The sequence below is a fragment of the Ischnura elegans genome, chromosome 2, assembly GCF_921293095.1.
Source record: "Ischnura elegans chromosome 2, ioIscEleg1.1, whole genome shotgun sequence".
Classification (NCBI taxonomy): Eukaryota; Metazoa; Arthropoda; class Insecta; order Odonata; family Coenagrionidae; genus Ischnura; species Ischnura elegans.
Genome location: NC_060247.1, coordinates 13,211,381 through 13,232,560, shown reverse-complemented (window position 1 = coordinate 13,232,560; position 21,180 = coordinate 13,211,381). Strand labels below are relative to the sequence as shown.

The window sequence follows — 21,180 nt, the reverse complement described above, 5'->3', positions numbered from 1 at the left end:
CAAGTTGTTAATTTACTGTGTTTCATATGATTTGACAAGGGAATTTTAATGGATTGGGTAGGGGAAACGTATTCAGCCAAACAAGGGAGTTTCAGCCTGGCATACAAGGGGGTTTCAGTCTAGATGGCCAAGGGAGTTTCAGTCTAGCTGGTAGCCAAGGGAGTTTCAGTCTAGCTGGTAGCTAAGGGAGTTTCAGTCTAGCTAGTGGCCAAGGGAGTTTCAGTGTAGCTAGCCAAGGGAGTTTCAGTTTAGTCGGCCAAGGGAGTTTCATTGGAGTAGCTGAGGTTCTTAATTGCACTGCTACTGCACTGCCATCCCTCTTCCCAACTCCACTGGTTTGTTTCAATTTCAATGCAGTTTCAGCATAGAAGCAAGGCAGTGAGTTTCAAGGTAGTTTCATCCCAGTTTCAGTCAAGTTGCAAGGGAGAAATTTTTACTTGAGTGGTACATGTTGGGTCATAGGTTTTAAAGGGTGCCAAAGTTGATTTTGCAGTTCATAGATCCGTATTGTTGATTTATTTTTACCCCCGAAGGTCATTATGGGGGTCAAAGGTCATAGAGTTAAACGTCAGGCCATCTTGACATCGTGTGGAACCTTGGATTTTAAAGGGTACCTACCTAAGTCAGTTTTGCAGTTCATAGATCCATGTAAGATGTAGAGTTGGTGCCTTGGGCATTCCCAGGGGGGTGCAGCTGCTCCCTTAGGGCCAAAGTAAACTCAGATCAGAACGAAATTTTTGAACACATTTTATTTAAATCCATGGAAAGTGATATTAATACAAAACATATAATTTAAATAAAAATATTTTTGGAGCATATAATTTTAAAAAATTAATAAAGTGCTGTTATAATTTTCTTGAAATTTAGGCTCCCAACCTTTTCTGTACTACAAATATAATGACCACGGCTTGCCCCCCTCTAGTTTTGATCCTGGGTACACCCTTGGTCGATGTTATATGAATACACCATGCACCCACTGCTGCCAAGCATTGGCTATCTCAAGAAAAATCTGTGGGCTGTGGGGAAATCCTGTCTGATAGGTTCGTTCTCTTTTTCTCCAGGAACAGTAAGTTTTGGGTTTTTCTAGAGGTAGCTTGCGAAGTTATTTGAGTGAGTTCTCCCATCACAAACCTTCTGAACTCACTTAACCACCAGGATTCATTGACTTAATCACAGTGACACTGTCCGCCAAAAATACAAGACCCTCTTTCAAGTGATCCTTCCCAAAAATGAGCCATTTCTGAGAACGCAGAGAAAAAAGTTGGTGGCTCGTAGAGCCATTCACTAAAGTGTCACCTTGCAAGGTTGACGACTGATTCTGTTACCAGGCACCAGCATAGCTTATTTCTGAGAAATGTGTTGGCATGAGTTCAGACAGAATCACCTAAAATATGCCACCCAGATGGCACAACTCCAACTTTCTTCGTTTCCTTAGAATGTACTCCATTCAGAAGTGCCCTCCGAGAGTGGCATAGAGTGCTGCACTGCATGATAGCATGAAGATCCGGTCACGGGTGTGTGGGAGTCACAGACACCTCAAATCACTCGGGATACAGCCAACTAGTGAGAAGGATGTGCATCAGGAAGTAGGTACCTTGATTCACCTTGTCCATTACCATTATAGGTGCAAAATTCACACATCTTGCAATTTTATTGGGGAATGATAGTTCTTAATGAAGCGATGCTCTTTGGTGTAATTTACATAGAACCACAATACTAAACAGATGATTTACTTCATCTGTAGATAATTACAAGTGTGGTCAGTGAGAAAACGGCTGCTAGTTATTTGAGATTTCTGCATAAGGAAGCACTTGCATTTCAAGAATTTCCCCCAAGCTTTCCACTTTCACTAAGAATATTTTCGAGCACTTATCTGCAGACAAAGTGATTTCCATTCCTTCAGTAAGGCCTTCCCTCGCAAATTTGTTATTTGAAGTGGGAACAGTGATTGAGCTCCCAAGTCACTAGGTGGGGGGTGTGATGTAGTAAAATTGCACCCGTGACTGCTTTTAAGAGTGGTGACCCTGTCCAGGTCCAAATGGTTCTGTATTAACTGCACCATCAACCTAGACAGGGAAGTCCCTTCACAAATAAAAAGGGTGGGATGGGGCTTGAACTCAAAGTGTAGTCTAGTCACCATGCACTGCACTTTAAAATTCTTATTTACCAAAATCGAGCACCCTTCATTAGTCTTACTTCTTTGAAAACATTCTTTATAATAATTTTTAAATGAAAGTGTCACTTGAAGATAAAATGTTAGATATTGTAGGGCTAGGAGGTAGGAAAATATACAGCAGCAGTCAATGAAGGGGTAAAGGGGCAAAAAGTCAGTAAAAATGGGATCACAGTCATGCATGGACCACAACTTATGTCTTAATAAAACTAAAAAAAAAGTAAACACAAATATTTAATTAAATACGGTATTTCATTCTGGAAATTGAATGAATGTTATAATAATTATAAACAAAACACTATAAGCATTATTTACAGACAATTCATCAGAAAATATAGTCGTGGAAATGTGTTACTGCATTTTCAAAGCTAAAGCAGAAAGTACTCATGTCAATCAAGACTTATAATCAGGCTCCACGAAATTTACTAGAGTAAAGAGGAGACATGATTAAAACATCGCATTGGATGTAGCCACTCTGCCGTTTTTCTGAAATAATCACCATTCAGTGCTAGAGATGTTAAGTACCTACGTAGGCTGGGATTGACAGATCGAAGCTCGAATTCCTTTCACTGGTTAAAGCATCAGTTAATTACAACAAAATAAATCATTAAACATGTTAAATTTAAACGTATCAGTCAACGAGAACAAAGAAGAAAATGTGTTATCCCCCAAATCTATTATGCAATTGGCAAAAATGTTGATGTCGCGAAATGCTAACAATTCGATTTCGAAAACTGATTTGGATTCAAAAGAAATTGGTGGAAAGAATTCTCAAGCAACGACTTGGAAGTCTCGACATTAACCTGAGGATATAATCTTCTCCTCTGCTTCCTCATAATGCAGTCACTGACTGGGAATGATGAGCTACGGTGGTGATTCTCGCCACTGTGCTGATAATAAATTCAACATATGTGAATAAATACGGGGTCCATATTCGAAATATTATTCACTGAAATCATGGCATTCCTGTAGGGATGATGAAAGACATCCTGTCAGCCACAGCACCCCATTCTGCTCTGTGTGTTTGGAAAGTGACAATCCAAGCAACAAGGGCTATAGTCCATATTAAAGCTCCAATGAAAGACAGTATTACATCTGAAATGGTAAGGAAATTCATGGAAAATATAAAACAACGGCGTGAAATTAGTATCAACGTGAAAAATTAATAAAAAGGAATGAACTTACATTTCTTAATTTGTTTTTGTTCTTCATACGGAGGTTTCCAGAATGCCTCCCTAAAAAACCAAATTGCGTTGACACACCACAGAAAAGGAAGTAGCAGAAATCCAGCTAAAATACAATGATATTAAAATTTTAAGCCAAAGCCTGGACTTACAAAAGAAAACCTTAGTGAGAGCAATTAAGAAATTAGGAATGGCGAAGTCCGAAATTTACTCACCTTGGAAGTACCATTTACACAAATAGAGCTTTTTGTCATTTTTTAGTTTCGATAAATCCATAGTTAATAGACAAAGGGTTTTTTGTTCCTAAAATATTTCCGAAATCCGTACTATATAGGCATTACTAATCTCAGCTATCTTTCGAATTGCGTTACGCAGTTGTTAATCCTCTCCGGAAAGAAGGGAAAGAAGTATTCCGAATATGCTCTGCCTGGTTTGAATTTTTCTTTTTCCCTTTAATTGAAATTATTTGTGATAAATTTGTTTGGAACTAAATAAGACTTTGCTCACGAATAGTTGTAGCAGAATATATAGTATTGGCAGCTGTTATGCCGTTGTGAAGTTATTTGTTGCGAGGTTCCGTAAGCAAAATTTACATTTTTGTGAAACTTGAACAATGGCATCAGGCGATGATAAAATTGTAAGTTCCAAAGAAGTTGCTGCCGGTGGGAAGGCAGAGTCCCAAGATGAGGAATTAAATAATTTGCTGGAGAGTAAGTTGTGTTAAATGTAAGATGACGAATGCTCAACTCATAAATTGCATATTTTCACGTAAAAAAACTTTCTAGGTGCTTTGGAGGATTTTGATGCTCCATCCAAATCATCCGAAGTTAAACCGACTGAAAGCAAAAGTGATGCTCCTCAAGGTGATGTTGATCCTCTTGGAAGCATGTGGACGGAAGAATTCATCAAACAGGCCACATCTCAGTTTGAACAAAGCTTGCAGTCAATTTTAACTACAGGTATTGCCATTATTTTATTTTGAAACTGTACGTACATTTTTATGTTATTTCGTTGGTATCGGTGATCTTATTTTGAATGCCCATAAATTTTTCTTTCGAACTTGTATCTTCTGCATTTGAGAGTCTGATAATGGATTCTAAATAGGCATTGATGTATGTAAATTTGATTGCAAATCGTTCATATAGAAAAATTTATCCTGAGCTGCTATTAGCATCGAAGTAAAGATATTGGTAAGATGTAATCCTATCACTTTGGAGAGGTATAATCTGCAGCTGAGCGTACATCGCCTTTCTGAGAAATGTGAGGGATTGAAGTTCGTGGCTCATCATTGAAGAAACCGATGTGCGCCTGACCAATCTCATATCGTTGAAGTCGGTGGTGATATATATTACATATTAAAATGGATTAATGTTGCTTGGGGTTCACTGTACCTAAGACAAGGAGACCATGTTTTCAAGACTCATAATTGGGTCTCGTTACTATTTTTGGTGTTGTTAGATGACAGTTCCTTCGAATTTGAGAATATACCAACTATTGTTCAATTCTGTGGATTTCCTTAGCATGGCTGTAATCTTCTACCGTGCATGGAAATTTAAACTGGAATCAATTGTAATTTACTCTAGAAGCTAACATCGCCTTCTTATTTTAAGTCGTATTCTGGCACTGGTAGATTAATTATTCATGTGGAAAGTCCCCTAGCTCGATTTAATTTGAGAATGGCGCATGATCCAGGCTGCTGCAGAAAGTCATTTCTACCAATTTTGGAGTTTGCAAAGGGTATTAAGTCATTCATTCGCTGTTTTTACACTTGTTATATTCTATGATAATTAGGTAATGATGAAGTTCAACTTGAGTGAGCTGTATTGATGCCTGATGTAGAAGGACCACCTTTGTTGGAAAGGTTTGTAATAAAAAAAAAACTTATTTTAAAGAATCACTCCTGAGTTCTCACACTTCAGTTCTGCATATTCCCATTGAGCGAGCGAGCATATCATACTGGAGATTTTAGGGCATGTATGGCTGGGCTAGGGGAAGAGGTGTTACCACATTTAGCATTCCAGAGTATGCATCTTGTTTGTGTTCCAAATGCTGCCATTGATATTGAACACTAAAGTTTTTTAAAGAGAAACCTTTCAAAAATGTAATGCTATGGTAAAGATTGTTGTGATATTGCAGATGCATCCTATGTAGTTGAATAGGTGGTGTCATTCGCCATCACTTGTAACCCCTTCTGCCACTGGGCTGTGAAAATTTTTCATGGAGAGAGCTCGAACATCGATGTGCTTTTATGTTCATGAAAAACAAAATCTTGCTTAATATTTGTGAAGATACCTGATACATGTGAGTAAATTAAAAAAATGTAGTTATGACTTTTTTGATGAGTTTTTAAGTTCTCTTTGGCAGTTTTGTTCATTTATTTAATTTATTTTTTAGCCTCAGTAAATGCTTTAATCTACACAAAATATGTATTTTGCATTGAATTTTGTGCCAAAGTTAGCTGGAACCAAGTGAAAGAAGTAAGAGTTACATTTTGTCGTTGAAGTACATTCTACAGATTCAGGCAGGTTTGAATGAAGTATTTTCAAAGTATCCTGGCAGTCTCCCCTCCCTCGTAGACTTCCTTCATCAATTCACAATAAGACCTACTCCCTTTCATTCTGTCTTAAAATCCTATTCTCTTACTTCCTTTCCCTCTTTCACCCACCATTCTTCCCTCTAGCAATATTTTCAACATCCCTTCTCTGCTAAGTAATTGCTCCATCCATACCTTCTGTCTCCTCCATATCTCATCTAAAAGCTGCGTCTCCTAACCCACCATGTCCAGCACTTTGTCGTTCCTCCTCCTCTCCGTCCACTTCACCTTTGCGTTCTTCTCCACACCCACATCTCGAATGCCTCAAGTCTTCTCTTGTCCTCCTTCCAAAGCGTGCATGCCTCCGTACAGTAAAGCGCTACATTCTAGATTAGGCTCTTCGTGAACCATTTCTTCAACTCTCACATAAGGATCTTCTCATAAGCTCCTTCCTGCTCATGAGCGTCTCCTTTGCTATTGCAATTCTCTTCCTGATGTCCTTACTGCTGTATCCGTTTTCCTCTAATATGCTGCCCAAATAGTCGCATTGCTGCTCAAGTTTTTCCCCTCCTACTTTTACCTTGAGTGTCATATTCCTAGCTTGCAATGTTTTGCAAAACTGCATAACCTTGGTCTTCTTTGATTAATACTCATGCTATTTAATACCAAAGCTTCCATTCGTTGTCTTTTTCCCCACCTCCATGTATAACCAGGCCACTTTACCTTGTCCCAAGATATCTACATATTTTTCATTTTCCTATTAATATTTTTTTTAACTTCTCCTCCCTCACCATTGTCCAAACATTCTAAGCCCCAACCTTCATTGCTGCCTCCTCCTCCATCTTCTTGGTCTTTTTTCTTCTTGATAAAGGAGGACAATGCATGGAAAATGTGAATTACTCATGTAATAAAGGAATTAAAGATGAGTGGACAACCATTTGGAGCTTTTCAGCTTTATATTTGCAACTGCAACCAACAATTCATTGATGCAACCATTTATACTTTCATTTTGCTAAAAAAATTAAATATCCATAAACAAGAGAACCTACTCACGATGTTCTAATGAATTCAACTCATTGATTTTATATTTTGTGCTCAATCTTGTATTCATTGTTATGTAAGTGGCTTAAATACTTCATGGATTAGATGAGGTCATTTTTTATGTCACCCTCCTGCCAGTTCATTTGGAATATGTACTGGGTGTTTTATAATGGAAATCATATCAGAACTAAACAAATGTTTGTAATTGTAGCAATTTTTTCACATGATATATTGTGTAAATAAATGTATTTTGACTCTGAGGAAAAATATTTGTTTATATGGTGTAAATTCAGGCACATAAAATGTAGAATTTTTCTTCTAATACAATCCATGTATGAAACAATAACGATGTAATGTTTTAAGTTCTCATTTAATGAATCACGACAAAATTTTTGTGTTTAGTTTATATTTTTTGATCCTGGGCCTTTGATGGCATATATGTACTGTGTTTGAATGTATTGAAGTTCTGACATTGAAGAAAAGAGAAAAACTGCTTTGCAGAAACAGTGTAATTTCTAAGCACATAAAAAAGTTAATTTTTCTCAAAATTCAGGAGCTAATGGTGGAGAAGAAATGGGAGATACATTACAGAAAATAGCCCAGGCAGCTGCCAAAGCTGCATCAGAAGAATCCACTGAACAAGACTTTTCCGCTGCAATTGCACAAACCTTAAAAAATCTGTCTGAAGGTTCTCATAATTTGCAAGTTAGTATGAAGTCCTTACCTTTAATATTATTGGAGTGTGTTAATACATTAACCTTGAGTGTTGCTTTTTTCTTCATGAGAATTGTTGTGTTATCAATTTCATTAGTTTACGGTGATTGACAAAATAATATGAAGTCGGGACGCATCAATGATACAAGTGCTGGTATTTTCTTATTGATAGTGTGTACATAATGCACAGAAAAAGCCTATTCATGAAAAGAATCAGTATTGAACGCTGTGTAATGGAAAAGTAAAGACTTGAAATTTGGAAACTAACTAACAAATAAGTTACTGATTATGTACTTGTGAATATGCATGAGTAATTATTTGATTCAATGTATCCCATGTGAAATTTTGATTGTAATTTATGGTGAATGCATTTTGAGGATGCTTGAGCCAAAAGTGAACGAATATCAAGGTGCTAGAGGGTGGGGGAGGTTCACAAAATGCCCTAAAATGTATCCCATATTTAATGCATATCTGCTTTATCCCTTTATTGATCGCCATTAGTTGGCCGTGATTCAAGGGCATACCCAGGATCAAAACTAGGGGGGGGGGGGGTGGCAAGCCATGGTCGTTCAAGTGATAGGTTTAAGCATGGAAAATGTGAATGAAACCAAATTTTAAGGAAACTGTTACAGGTCTTTATTAGTTTTTAAAATTATATGCTTGAAAAAATATCATTTTCCTCAAAGACATCTACGATTTTTGCTTCTAGGGGGGTGGGTAGCTGCCCCCTCCTGCCTCACGCTGGGTACGCCCATGCCGTGTTTGAAATTTGCTTCTATCCATTTAACTGCTGCATTTATGCCCCTGGTTATCGATGAAAGATATCCTTCTAACGGTGTCCTATTATTTTTGGCATCAAATTATGCTTACAGTGAAATGCATGTGTTTCATGTTCTGAAAGAGTCCATCAAATTGGTTATACATTCTTTTGCAGAGCCCCATGAGTGATGAAGATCTTATGAAAATGTTTGGCAGCATGGGTCTTGGTGGTGAAGATAGTTCTTTTCCTTCAGATGGAGACTTTTTACCCATTTTGCAGACTATGATGCAATCATTACTATCCAAAGATGTTCTTCTACCTGCACTCCAGGATATGGTGGAGAAGGTATTGTTTCAAACACTTAGAATATAGAATATTTTATTGAATATGGAAGGTTAACTGATTTGATAAGATAATGCAGAACATCAAATTCTGGATTGTAATTTCACAATGAATGAAATTTATTGGACACCCATTGTGTTGTATCATTCCACAGTGCCATTTACTTAAAATAATTCATTAATTAAGGAATACTGCTACTAATGTCTCTCTAGAAACATCTAGTTATATTCACAGTGTTGAAAGTTATTAAGAATTATTTGTAGTGAAATATTTTAGATCAATCTCCTTCTTTCGGATACAATTACCCTCCTGCGGCAGTAAAATAGTTTCCAGTTGGTTTTCATGTCAATAAAGCATTTTGTTAACCTTCAATTTTTCCTCTGACGGTGAAAGATGGGTAATGTGTTCTTTAATCATTTTTTAATAGTACCCCGGCTGGCTGGAGGAAAACAAATCAAAATTGGCTGATTCAGAATTCCAAAAATACTCGCAGCAGCTGGAGTTGATGAAAAAAGTGTGTGAAGACTTGAACAAGGAGCAAGAATCTGATTCTGACGAAGTGAAGAAGGAGAGGTTTGAGAGAATATTGGACCTCATGCAGAAGGTAATTATACTGCCCTAAGTACATTATAATTTGTAAACATGATGTCTCTTGAGTGCCCTTGTGTGTGTTCATTTAAGCGTAATGTTGCGTTAGGATTGAAGGCTCTGAATATGTGTGGGAAGACTGATACTTACTGCCTAGAGCAAAGGTTACACTTAAAAAAATTAGGCAAAAACCGTGGCTCCACCACAGTTTTTGTTACACCACACTATATTATTGTCATGGTAAGTATATTATTATTTTGATGTATGATCGTCATAATGGCTCAAAGACAATTTTTTCAAAAATGTGAAGTATGTGATTAAATCATCTTCATCTTTTTACGAAAATTTTGGTTACACAGTATTTAGTTTGGCGTAACATACATTCTGACAGGAATTTTGATTGAAATATAAGGTCCTTGGGTGAAATATAAGATAAATTGAGTTTGAACGACCAGTGATATAAACAGTATATACATTCATATGTATATAAAAAATTGAATTGGAAGGGAAGAAAGTAAGATACGTTTTAGGCAAATATGTATGTATAAAAAACTGAGATGTTGCCAGAACTATGGTTTGGTATTTGGGATGGAATGACATTCACTCCAACATCTAATTTGGAGAGATAGGCTTCTTAGGTTGGTATCTGGTTGAGTGGCTCCATGTGTTGCATGCTTCAGCAGCTTACTATCATTTCATCACTTATGGTACCATATACATACATAAATACTTCTCTTTAGGGAATGGATATGGTGAAACTGAAAAAGAAGCTCACCCTAGTGGCATGTTTACTTGCATTGTATGCACAGGGAAAACCTTAAATCTCTTTCATTTAGTTGATGGGTTATGTTTTGGGGCAGATATTGAAACTAGTTGACGACTCTTCCGGTAAACTGGGAAAATCAGAGATTTCCATCGTGTATGCAAAGTCATTATATCAGGAAAAATAAAAAATAAATCAGGGAAAACATATTTTATGTGAAAGTAAATGGTGATTTCTCCTCTACATCTTGTGAATAGGTAGGTATTTCTTTGATACTTGAACATTCTATTATACACCCATCATTAAGACCTTTGCAGTTAAGATTCATTTATATACAGCAAAATCACTGACAAATGCGGACAAGTGATGGCAAAAGTAAACCAAACACCCACTCTTACCCACAGCCAACACACTTAGGTGCATTATACAGTGGAACCTCGTTAAAGCGAGTACGGGCTATAGCGAGACCCCCGCTATTACGAGAGATAGCAGATGCACCGTCAATTGATCCTATAATAAGCATGTTAAAAATTTCGTTTTTACGAGGCCCTTTTGGTGTTGGCTCTCGCCATAGCGAGGGTTTCACCGCCGGAAAAACTGACACCAAGACTCCTTAATCTCTGTAATTGCTAGCGATCTGTTAGAAATGAAGTTAATGGAGTGCTCAGTCTCAAATTTTTGTGGTAAACTGTCGTTCGATAAATAAGTAGTTAATTTTGGTGAAAATATTGTGGCATTAGCATTCGCGAATGCTTGATCTTCTTTTGTCCCTTGGGTGGCAGAAAGCAGTTGTCAGCATACTCACACGTCCACGAGTTGCATGAATAGAAAGCATTTGATGGAACACACCATGGCCAAAAAAACACTAAACACGTCTAAGCGAGAAAATAAAAATAAAGGAGTAATATGAGGTATATTGGCTATTATTTGCACCACCTCCGGTAAAGCGACAATTCGCTATAGCGAGTGTTTATTGGTGCACCGTGGGGTGTCGTTCTATCGAGGTTGCACTGTACTTGATTCTTTTTGGCTGAATTTAGAGCACTATATGCAGTGGACTCCCAATAATCCGGCTGTGGTTTATCCGGGTTGTAGATTATCTGTGCATATTTTTCACTCTAGCTCATATTTCTTGTGATCTTTATTTAAAAAATAAATAAAATCAGACGCAAAATCATCGGAATAACTGCATTAATGCTAGGATACACCGGGCCTATTATTGCCGTTAGAATCCCCTTCGTAAAACGAAAGCAATTGCTTACTAGTGGCATTCACGGGAGCACCGTGTTCCTGTTTTCCAATCCTCGCAGCGAGCGATCGCGCTCCGTGATCACGGATACACGTCTTGCCGCAGTTGCAACTTGGGCAACGTTGTATGAGACGCGACTACGTGGCGTGGTGCCTGACGGTGTAGTTTCCCACGTCGAGCAGTGGTTTTGAAGCATTTGTGCAAACCACTTTCCTGAATCCGTGATCACGTCCACGACGGATGTGTGGCTTTCGAAACCAGGCCTTTTGTGGAGCATAAATAATATGAGTACAACCATGTTATCGCCGCTATAATGATTGTGAACTGGTGAAGAAAGCTCTCATAGAGTCGGGGAAGCACTCTAAAATAACAGAATAACTGAGTAAATAATAATATGTTGTTTGTTTTTGGTAAATTAATAACATTACAAGACATTGAAGTGAAATTTTGGATTACCCATGTTTTCCGATTATTCGTGCCGTCCCTCCCCATCGCTAGCCTAAATAAATGGGAGTGAACTGTGATTGGCTTCAAGTCATCAAAATATAACACGAGAATAGAGGACCCTGAGCTGTGGACATCAGTCACGAGTAATCTTTTTGCAATTTTCTCTGCCATCACAAGATGAGAGAGCCGTGGCGTGTGGGTCCCACTTTGGGTGATGTCATTTACCTGCTACTGATAGCATGTACTGCTCTATAGTTAGGGGGCATCTATTAATTACGTTATTAAGTGATTTTGGCTATTTTTAGACTCCCCCCTCCCACCTCAGTGAGAAATCGTAAGAATTGGCTCGACCCCCTTGCCCCTCTAACCTCATGTGAGATTGTTTAAAATGCTTATTTTCAATGTTAATATATGCTTGATTTAAAAAAAAAACAATTTATTCAATGATTTTTTTGGCCAGCTGCATTCATTTATATAGCTGGTCATTTTTTGTTGGGTTTGCCAAAAGCTCCTTTCAATGCTGCCAGAGCTAACTCTAATGTCGGGTAGGAATTTTGCATCTAATTCATTACTTTTAGCCTTAATTTAGTGATAAGTATATTTGTTACTTTCCTCTTTGAATATTTTTTGGTCATTTGATTGTTGCTAACAGTAAATAATGCATGATTATGTGAAAGGGAAGCGAGTTTCAGTTATAATTTTTGAGTGTGTTAAGTAGTGATCTAGGGTCGATTCCAAAATTTTAGCGGTCCCAATTCTGGTTTTGACATTTTGATGCCGATTCGACCATCGATTCTGATACCAAAGGCTTCAAGAAAACTATCAATTAATTCCAGGCAAAAAGACAACCATGCAAAAAATTATTACTCTGTGAAAGAATCAGTCAACATAAGCATCATTCATACCATCACCATGTAATAAAAAAATGTAATTGCTAAATTTTATAACTAAACTTATGCATGATTAACGTCACTATGGTACTATGGCAAGAATGAAAATGCTGATTTGAATGTGCTTTGTTTTTACAATTACGTAGCTTGAAAATTCAAATGACTGTTAGAAGCACGGTCGCATATAAATTTGTGGTTTGAAGTATCATTGGAATCTGAATCGATTTTTGACGTTGGTAAATACTCATTTTCAATTCTAATGCTTGGCATAGAATCGAGGAATTGGATCGACCCATCACCAGTTTTAAGTTACGTATTTGTTTAACTAACCTTGTTTGTTGATAAATTTTGTGCTGTCTGTAAGCAGTTGAACTCACATCATTATGACTGTAGCAGCAATAGGGTTATCCTAAAATGGTCAGTAAAAATGCCTAGAAAATAACTTATGCTCCCTAGAACAATAGTTGTGTGAAATTCTTAAACTAATCTATTTTCTACTTTACGCATGTGAATCAATGTAAAAAATTTAACTCTAACCCTGAGCTAATGAGGACACTGAGTTAGATTTTTATATATTTTTAGATGATGACACTGTAAGACTGTAATTGTAAATCATTGCATCCCAGGAAAGTTTATTTCATTTAAATTTTCTAAGTTAAGCAATTGAGATTCAGTTTGCCATTGTACAGTAACAGTATTTCGACTATGTTCTTCGTTAATTTCTGCTTCTTTCTCATAGCCTCACATATGAATGTTGATTAAAAAATGGCTTTAATTTCATAGAATACTGATGTTCTCTGTGATTTGCCGTCGGCTTGGAGCGTTAGTTGGACCGCATACATACACCATACTCTTCTCCATCTCATTACAGATGCAAGATTGTGGTCAACCTCCTAAAGAACTCATTGGAGATTTAAATTCCATTGTCCAATTTGATGAGCAGGGCACTCCCAAACTCCCTGGTCTCTCCAATCAGTGTTCTGTAATGTAGTCAAACATTTTATCTGTGAAGACATTTAACTGTTTCTCTTTGTAATGGGAAGAACTGCTTCCTCTTGAATGGCTGTTTCCTCTCTACTCTGCATTACGGCTCACAAAATTATTTTTCTTAAATATTCTTCTGATTAATGATATTTAGACAATTATCCACTGCCTTCAATTATTGACATGCTACCTAAATTATATGGAATTGTATTTAAGGCATTTGTATTGACATTTATTTGGAATTGCAAGGAGAGGTCGTCAATTTATTTTAAGAGGATACTAGTCGCAACAAAGGCTATATTTTGAATATTCCTTGGTACATATTTTTTTAGTTTTGTTAAAGGTATGGTGTGGTTTGTATTGTTTGATGTAATAAATTTATTAGAATGTTTAATATATCATAAAAATAGTAAAATAACTGGAAGTAACTCATTTTTTTATTTATTCCTGATCACATTGATAAAAGAGTATGGTATGCTGGTAATCTCTTGTGTAGGAATGGCTTATAAATTTTTTTTAAGCCATAGCTAATGGCAAATTAAGAGGGAGTCCGAAGATACTTCTGGCGATATCATGTGACTTAGAAGTACAGTAGTGTAGTTTTGTGGATAACCTGAAGTGAATTCAAAGTTACCAAGTCAAATCTATTACTGTTGCGTAATGTCACAAGCAACAGTAAATGGATAAAGCAGTCAAATAATCCTGAAACTTTCTGTTAAATCTAAATTAAGGGGGGTGAGAGAAAAAATGTATAATGTCTCTTAAAACTGCTTTTTAGTGGGACAGATGCTCAAAGAAAGCCATCTATGCATTGTGTGCTAGCTAATGGGTTCGTGGCTTTACAGCTGCTCCACTCAGTGCTGTTTCTCTCAATTTCTTCCAGAGTGGTTCCTCACAGGTCCATTGTGTCTTTTTACAGTTGTCAGAAAAAAGTATGAATTAAATATCCAATTGATTAATTTCTTTGCAAATAAATTTTAGTGCTTATCTGAATCATTATATTGTTATGAAATGCAATAAAATAACTAAGCATCAAATATGGTATTTTATCGGCCCATAAAAAATAAATTAAAAATTACTAAATTCAAATATTTATGGTTTATCTTGTGATGCTGGACTGATTGAGGCAAGTTTGAGTCCTGACTGAAAATATAAATATCTCTGTAATATATATCAGTGCACTGAAGCTATAGCTTCATGGATGAGATTTTGGATAGTGTTTTTTGATGACCCATCAAAATATGTCACTATTCTCAACTTGAATTACACATTTTTATCGTAATCTGGTTTAATTTTACTCTTTGCTTTATAATCATCCAGTGAAAAGTTCTGCAAGCAGAATTAAAGGATTCAGACTTTTCCGCATTCATTGGCAGCAATGAAGGCAATTAAGAGTGCTAAATATGAACACATATCCGAATTAAGATAATGTTGAGTTTTTATCTCAAATTATATCAAACCTGGTGATTAATAGGTTTTCTGTGCATATCTATCGAGGAAGAAAATCACCACCTATGTAACAATTATAGGTTGTTGTGAAAGTCAATCATTAATTATATAGAGATTATTTATCTCGTGTACCAGCTAGATTCATATATGAACTCTTTTTACAAAGTTTTTCTTAGCTTCACTTGGGATTGTCTGTTCGTTCAAAATTTTGCTATTTGTTTTTTGATCACTTTCTGGTTAGTTAAGAGTGCTAAAATTTTTGGAATATCTCAGAACTAGATGGCAATGCATTGCTCTTATACCGTTACCATAATCGGAACAGTATCTCCAGCAATTTTTAGAAACAAAAATTAAATCTGGAGAGTAGTTCCAAAAATGGTCGCCAAAATCCAATGGAGGCACTGCAATCGTTACAGGTGTGATGAATTCTCTTTAGAACCATGGCACATCAACGTCTGCCATTCTCCTGTTGTATCTGTGGTTTATTTACCTTATGCAAATTTGCTCATTAAAACTAACAATAATTAGAAAAAATTACATAAAATACATTTGTGTGTCCTTATTTTAGTATTCTTACCACCTTGTACATAGCTCTAGCCTTTAACTAACTGGGTACTTAAATGTACCTTACTTTAGAGGTTCACATATGTATAGAATATATTTGTAAATATACCTGACTTGTATGCAATACTAACACAGACATTACAGTTTTTTCTTAAAATGAATTAATGTAGTCCAATCGGATTAATGGGTAATTGACTTATCTTTGCAGTTGAATCGTATTTGAAGAATAAAAGTCTGTAGTTCGAGATTTATGTTTCACATGACATATTGTTTGTGGCGGGAAATAATTGTCCTTACCATGTTACCTTGTGTAGTACCAATTTCCAATGTACAGTTTGTGTGTTTCTGACAGGATATCAATTTAAACGTATAGCTCCAGACAAAAAATGAAATATTTCGTTCTGGACTGTGGGCTCCACTTTTGAAAGTGCTGGAAGGTCAGAAAATCACCCATTCTTAGAGTAAATGCTCAAAAAATTTGTTGGTGGGGAAGATGGGGTGGGCAATATTTCAGGAACATGAGCTTTTTTTTCGTGGAGAAATTCGCTACTGTTTTCCAATTAAACACACTTGCGATTGAGAATATTTGAACGAAGTATATTAGTTACTTTTTATTATAAATAGTTTGGAGTAAATTATGCATGAGAGCATCACTTCATTTGAGAACTCCCATTGAATAGGATATATTTATGATGTCATACGGTAGCTATCTTTCTAGCATGACAATCTCGTATTCAGATTAGATTCAGATTTTATAGTATGGGTTAAGTAAAAAATGTCATCTGACTGAAACTTAACTTGGTCACTGAATCACAAGGTCAGCTTAAGGGAAGGGCTTAACACATTCCGTGCTGACCGTTTTTTGAAGAAAATGCCCTGTGGCTGACTTTTTGGCAAAAATTTGTATTTTTTTATTATTATTTTAACGACGTGATCTTATGATTTGTGATGCCTGCTACATGTTTTCGCACTTTTTTTTTTTAAATAACCCTTCATTTGTTGAAAATTTGAAATTTAAGTTTTCAAAGTATCCTGTCAAACTTTTGATACCTTCCCGCAACACACCTACATGTTTCCCACATTTCTTTGCTCTTTGTCAGTACTGTAGCGAAAACCCGTTCAGACTTTATCACTTTCTGAAAAAAAACTAATGGAAATAGTAATGCAGCAAACATTATTTTTATAATCTGGAAATGATACATTCAAATACGATATTAAATGTTTTATTGCTCAAAAGAAAATATTGCGAGTATTACCAATATTTCCAGCAAAAGTGTTGCTCCCTATTGTGGAAAAATTATTATGAACAATATGATATCCTTGGGATAAGATTTTTTATAATGATAAACATTGGTTTATAAATGAAAGGGAAAATTTGTATAAACGAAGAATTGTTGCAATGAAACATATTGTTTTACAAATCAAAAATTGACCAGCATTTTTAGAATAATTTTTTAGTTACTAAATAATTCGCATAAAATAATATCATTTTAAATAAATATTGAAATAGAAAATATAAAAGGTAAACATTAAAAAATAATTTTTTTCTGCTGGGTAAATAATTTTCTGCATCACAAATTCTTGTGATACTTCTGGAAACAGTCAAGACACAATCGAGGATCAGATAGGCAAGGCTATAATATGATGTATCCTGGTTGACATTCTTCTTGAAGCACTGCCTACATCTCTTCTGTTTTCGTATTTTCTGTCTATTGTGTTTTTCATATAATCGGGTAAATGTCCTAATAAGCCCTTGGTTTTGGTTGAGGCAGGCTAGGATGACTATCTCCTCAAAGGAATCGAAGGTACAGATATTGTCATAAGAGATTCTATAACTGGAATTAGAAAGTCGATGAGAGGAATTTTTCAAAAATTTTCTTTGAATAAAAATTACGTTTCAGCAACAGTGATTTCAGTTGGTGGATTCCTCCTCCTTTACCATCTTCTCCGAATGCCCTTTTCCAGACACTTCTGAGTTGGAGGACCTGCAGTGCCAAACCCTTTGCTTCCGTCAACATATACAACTTTATTGCGTACCTGTAGCGCTTTCCCCTCACATATTCACTATATCCCAGCCTAGCTCTCCAAGGAACCATAGACTCTTCCAAACTTAGGTCATGTGAGCATGTCACTACTTTTTCCATTGATTCCTTGAATTCGTCTATAAGGGGCTAATTTTGAATAATCAGTGGGCCAGAAGAGTGTTAGAGTCAGAGAACGTAGATAGGTTCTTGTTGATTTGAAGGGCTTGGAGAATTGACATGAATTGATCAAGCGACTTCTCTCTCCTGAAGGAATGCAAGTCATATAAAGATCAAGCTTTTCAATTATTGGAGATACAGGAGATTTGGATAATTCTAGCACGAAAAATAAGGCCAAAAGTGGGGAATTTCTTCTATGGTTAAATATTTCCATCTAGTAAATTTCCTTCAGGACACGTATAGCCCATTTTATATCCTCGGATGTATATATCCTCGGGCCGGATCAGTTTCTCCGAGTTCGGCGGCATGTAACTGGGTTAGTGGAAATTGTTCTCTTAGGCTTTTTTTTGTTGGGGAGGATGCCAAATAGAATGCTTGTAAGTATTTCGGATATAATGGAAAAAATCAAGTAATGAGTCTCTAATGCAAATGCTAGTGAACATAAGGATGAGAAGTCTAGCTATTGTTCATGAAATGTAAATAGTAAAAATAAATTGCAATGTGGAACCAGGACTTTACTGAAGTTATTGTAAAATTTATGCAAATATATTTATTATTTCATGCATAGCAGCAAATAAACATAGGGATAACAACAAATGTTGCCATGATGAAATCATAGCAAATAAAATTCACTCGGAAACTTTAAAAGTATAAGAACGGAAGTATTTATTAATATCGTAAGGATAAAAATACACATACCTGGAGTATGTCCGAAATTAGGCAACCAGCTAAGCAATTTACCACGATAGCGTTAATTGAAGTTAAAAATAAAAATAGCAACAAGGGAAAAATGTTTGTATTCCTTCTTGTAAAAACCAATTAAATAAACACAATCTAATCATTGCGTTAAAAGTCATAAAGAAAGATAAAATACCTTGTAATAAAGTAATTACCTATCCTCGTCAAATGCAAAAGTATCTTTTTATTATTTCGCTTTGAATATTTGTAAAAGTTTTTTTTAAGGTATAATAACAATTGTGAGAATATATAACTGTTTTCTGCATTATAAAATGAAAGTAATAAAAAATACATTGTAAAAAGCCACTCTCAAAGACGTCCTTGCAGAGAAAAACCGGGTAAAATAGAAAAACACAGAAAAAATCGAAAAAAAAATTTTTTCGGAGCTTTCTGCACGGCAAACAGGCGAAGAGTGGTGACTGACCCTCTCCCATACCCTAACAGCGGTGGCTGGCGCTCAGGGCGGAACATAACGCAAAAGGGAATCATGACGTAGCGTCTACGTCATCAGTCACTGGGTAGTGGCTGCCATGACGTAGACGCTACGTCATCAGCACGGAACGTGTTAACTGAAGGAACTCCAATATGTGCCTTATGTAGAAATGATTGTATGCATTCTGGTAAGAATAAGTTCCGACTTTCAATTTCTGCATTTAGTTTTTCTGGTTGGTGATGATTGTTGGGGGCAACCGTGGGTCAGTGAGTCGTCATCCACCCAAACCTTTTATGTAATCCCTTCTCTAGAACATGTCATAACAATAGGCTATGAGGCAGAGCTGGGATTCTGCTTTGACTGTGATTTATAATTTTTAGAATGCAATATGTAGCTATTAACATAGATTTTATCATCATTCTCATCAATTGGTGATTATTCTGTTTTTTGGTTGATGTTCTATGACTGAATGGGGCAATTTCACATATTTTGAGAGCCACATTAAACCATGGCAACTGAAACACGAAAGGAATACAAGAAGGCATTTCATTTTATGCTCATACTTGCAGCCACTTGCTTTTGTGAAAAGGGTCATTTATTGCCCTACTGAGATGGACAAGTGGAGTGGGTGCGAAGTTGTCACTTCCTCAGAGGCACGCTTTTAGCCTTTCTCCATCAGAATGTTGTTCATTTTTTTATCCAGGACCATAACTAAGGGGTTTTGAAATAGCATACATATTGGAGTGATTACACTGGGGGAACAACCAATTTGGTGTCTCAGATTTGAGATTTGTTCTTGTCCAACTTTGGGCCGCTGGATGAGAAAGTAACCTCAGTTTTTATCTATCACTATCAGTATTTATCTTATCAACTTTTCAAGCAACAAGATACCCTCTTTTTATATCATGTGTCACACAAAATTTGCGTATGAATGAATTTTGAGGGAAATATTACATTATATACTGCTCATACTGAATGATTACGGATATATGAATGGTTTACTTATGCCTGTGAATTGACAACAAAATATCAGTGTATGCATGCAACCTGCTCAAAACAAGCTCCCACTAAGTATATTTCGGACTGCATGCCTGCGTTTAACTATAATATGTCCTGCATAACTAGACAACTATGCACATGTCGTTGTCTCCTATAGCGTCAGTTACCCGGCAACAGTCGCATGAGTTTAATGTCAGCCAATTGGTGAGCAATGATGCCTCCTGTGATCGACAATCAGTCTAGCAGAAAGTGGTCACAATCACACAAGTTGTGGTGAAAAAACTTGACGTGATAGAATGAAATCATCTACAGTTTTGGAATCGGCATGTCTTATAGCAGCCCAAAATTCAAGGCAACAGAAAATTTGTTAAAAATTGTTCCCCAGTGTTATTGTTAAAATGATTAAACTAATATTATAAGTGTAGATATTATTATTATTGTTTCTTTGCATTAATTACATCTGTTTGATGAATTTTTGAATTGCACATAGATAATTGGAACTTGCACTGTTGTCAGGTTGAACAATGAATTGAGTTTTATGATACACATTTTATGATACATTTACTGGACGAATAAGCAAGAAGCAGTTACGATATTACACAGCAAAATTTTAATTTTAGTCTTTTGATGATAGGATCATTCCTGAAAAGAAATATTTTTATCTTCCATGATTTCTTTTAGACTTGTGGCAATTTTAACATTTTTTGACAAGGTAATCGCAATTGGAATCCATTAGATTTATTGATAGCATTCTGCCCTATATCTCTAGGCGAATATTTCCTGTTAACATCATTCACTGTAGCTTCGTATGCTGTATGGGCATGCAGATATCCATAAGCATTTTATGCATATAATAGGGTGGTTTCCTATTATTTTTTTATTGCTTTAATCGAAAGATTATTACTCCTGGAGTACGTATTTCACAGTTTTAGATTTTTAAACGACAACATCTATTTTTCGCGATTAAATGAAAAGTGAAAATTTTCAAGCGCGCGAAAACGCGACGCTCAAGTATGAATGTCGGGAAATATCCCCGTACGTCGTATTTCTGGTTCCCCCTCCCGCCCGGTGAGGTGACCTTGAGGCGAGGCTTAGCGCTGATACGTCGCAGGATGCTAGCGGATAGCT

General features: G+C 36.2%; 2 protein-coding genes across 2 annotated transcripts; one reads left to right on the top strand and one right to left on the bottom strand.

The window, feature by feature from the left end:
* Window positions 1-2,394: 2,394 nt before the first annotated feature.
* LOC124153403 (gamma-secretase subunit pen-2) lies at window positions 2,395-3,728 on the bottom strand. Its single transcript, XM_046526532.1, has 3 exons — window positions 3,573-3,728; window positions 3,359-3,463; window positions 2,395-3,268 (listed from the first exon to the last, which is right to left on the bottom strand). Exons 1-3 carry the CDS (start codon window positions 3,631-3,633, stop codon window positions 3,129-3,131), a joined length of 306 nt encoding a protein of 101 aa, XP_046382488.1. The 5' UTR covers window positions 3,634-3,728; the 3' UTR covers window positions 2,395-3,128.
* Window positions 3,729-3,744: 16 nt separating this feature from the next.
* On the top strand, window positions 3,745-14,096 carry LOC124153402 (peroxisomal biogenesis factor 19). The gene is made up of 6 exons (XM_046526531.1): window positions 3,745-4,067; window positions 4,143-4,316; window positions 7,485-7,636; window positions 8,580-8,750; window positions 9,175-9,351; window positions 13,556-14,096. The coding sequence occupies exons 1-6, from the start codon at window positions 3,971-3,973 to the stop codon at window positions 13,673-13,675; spliced, it is 891 nt and encodes a 296-aa protein (XP_046382487.1). The 5' UTR covers window positions 3,745-3,970; the 3' UTR covers window positions 13,676-14,096.
* Window positions 14,097-21,180: the final 7,084 nt, after the last annotated feature.

Coding starts and splice junctions, on each gene's coding strand:
- LOC124153402 (XM_046526531.1), top strand. CDS start 3,971: ATGGCATCAGGCGATGATAAAATTGTAAGTTCCAAAGAAGTTGCTGCC. Junction 4,068..4,142: donor ATTAAATAATTTGCTGGAGA/GTAAGTTGTGTT, acceptor AAAACTTTCTAG/GTGCTTTGGAGGATTTTGAT. Junction 8,751..9,174: donor TCCAGGATATGGTGGAGAAG/GTATTGTTTCAA, acceptor ATTTTTTAATAG/TACCCCGGCTGGCTGGAGGA.
- LOC124153403 (XM_046526532.1), bottom strand. CDS start 3,633: ATGGATTTATCGAAACTAAAAAATGACAAAAAGCTCTATTTGTGTAAA. Junction 3,464..3,572: donor GTGTAAATGGTACTTCCAAG/GTGAGTAAATTT, acceptor ATTGTATTTTAG/CTGGATTTCTGCTACTTCCT. Junction 3,269..3,358: donor ACAAAAACAAATTAAGAAAT/GTAAGTTCATTC, acceptor TTACCATTTCAG/ATGTAATACTGTCTTTCATT.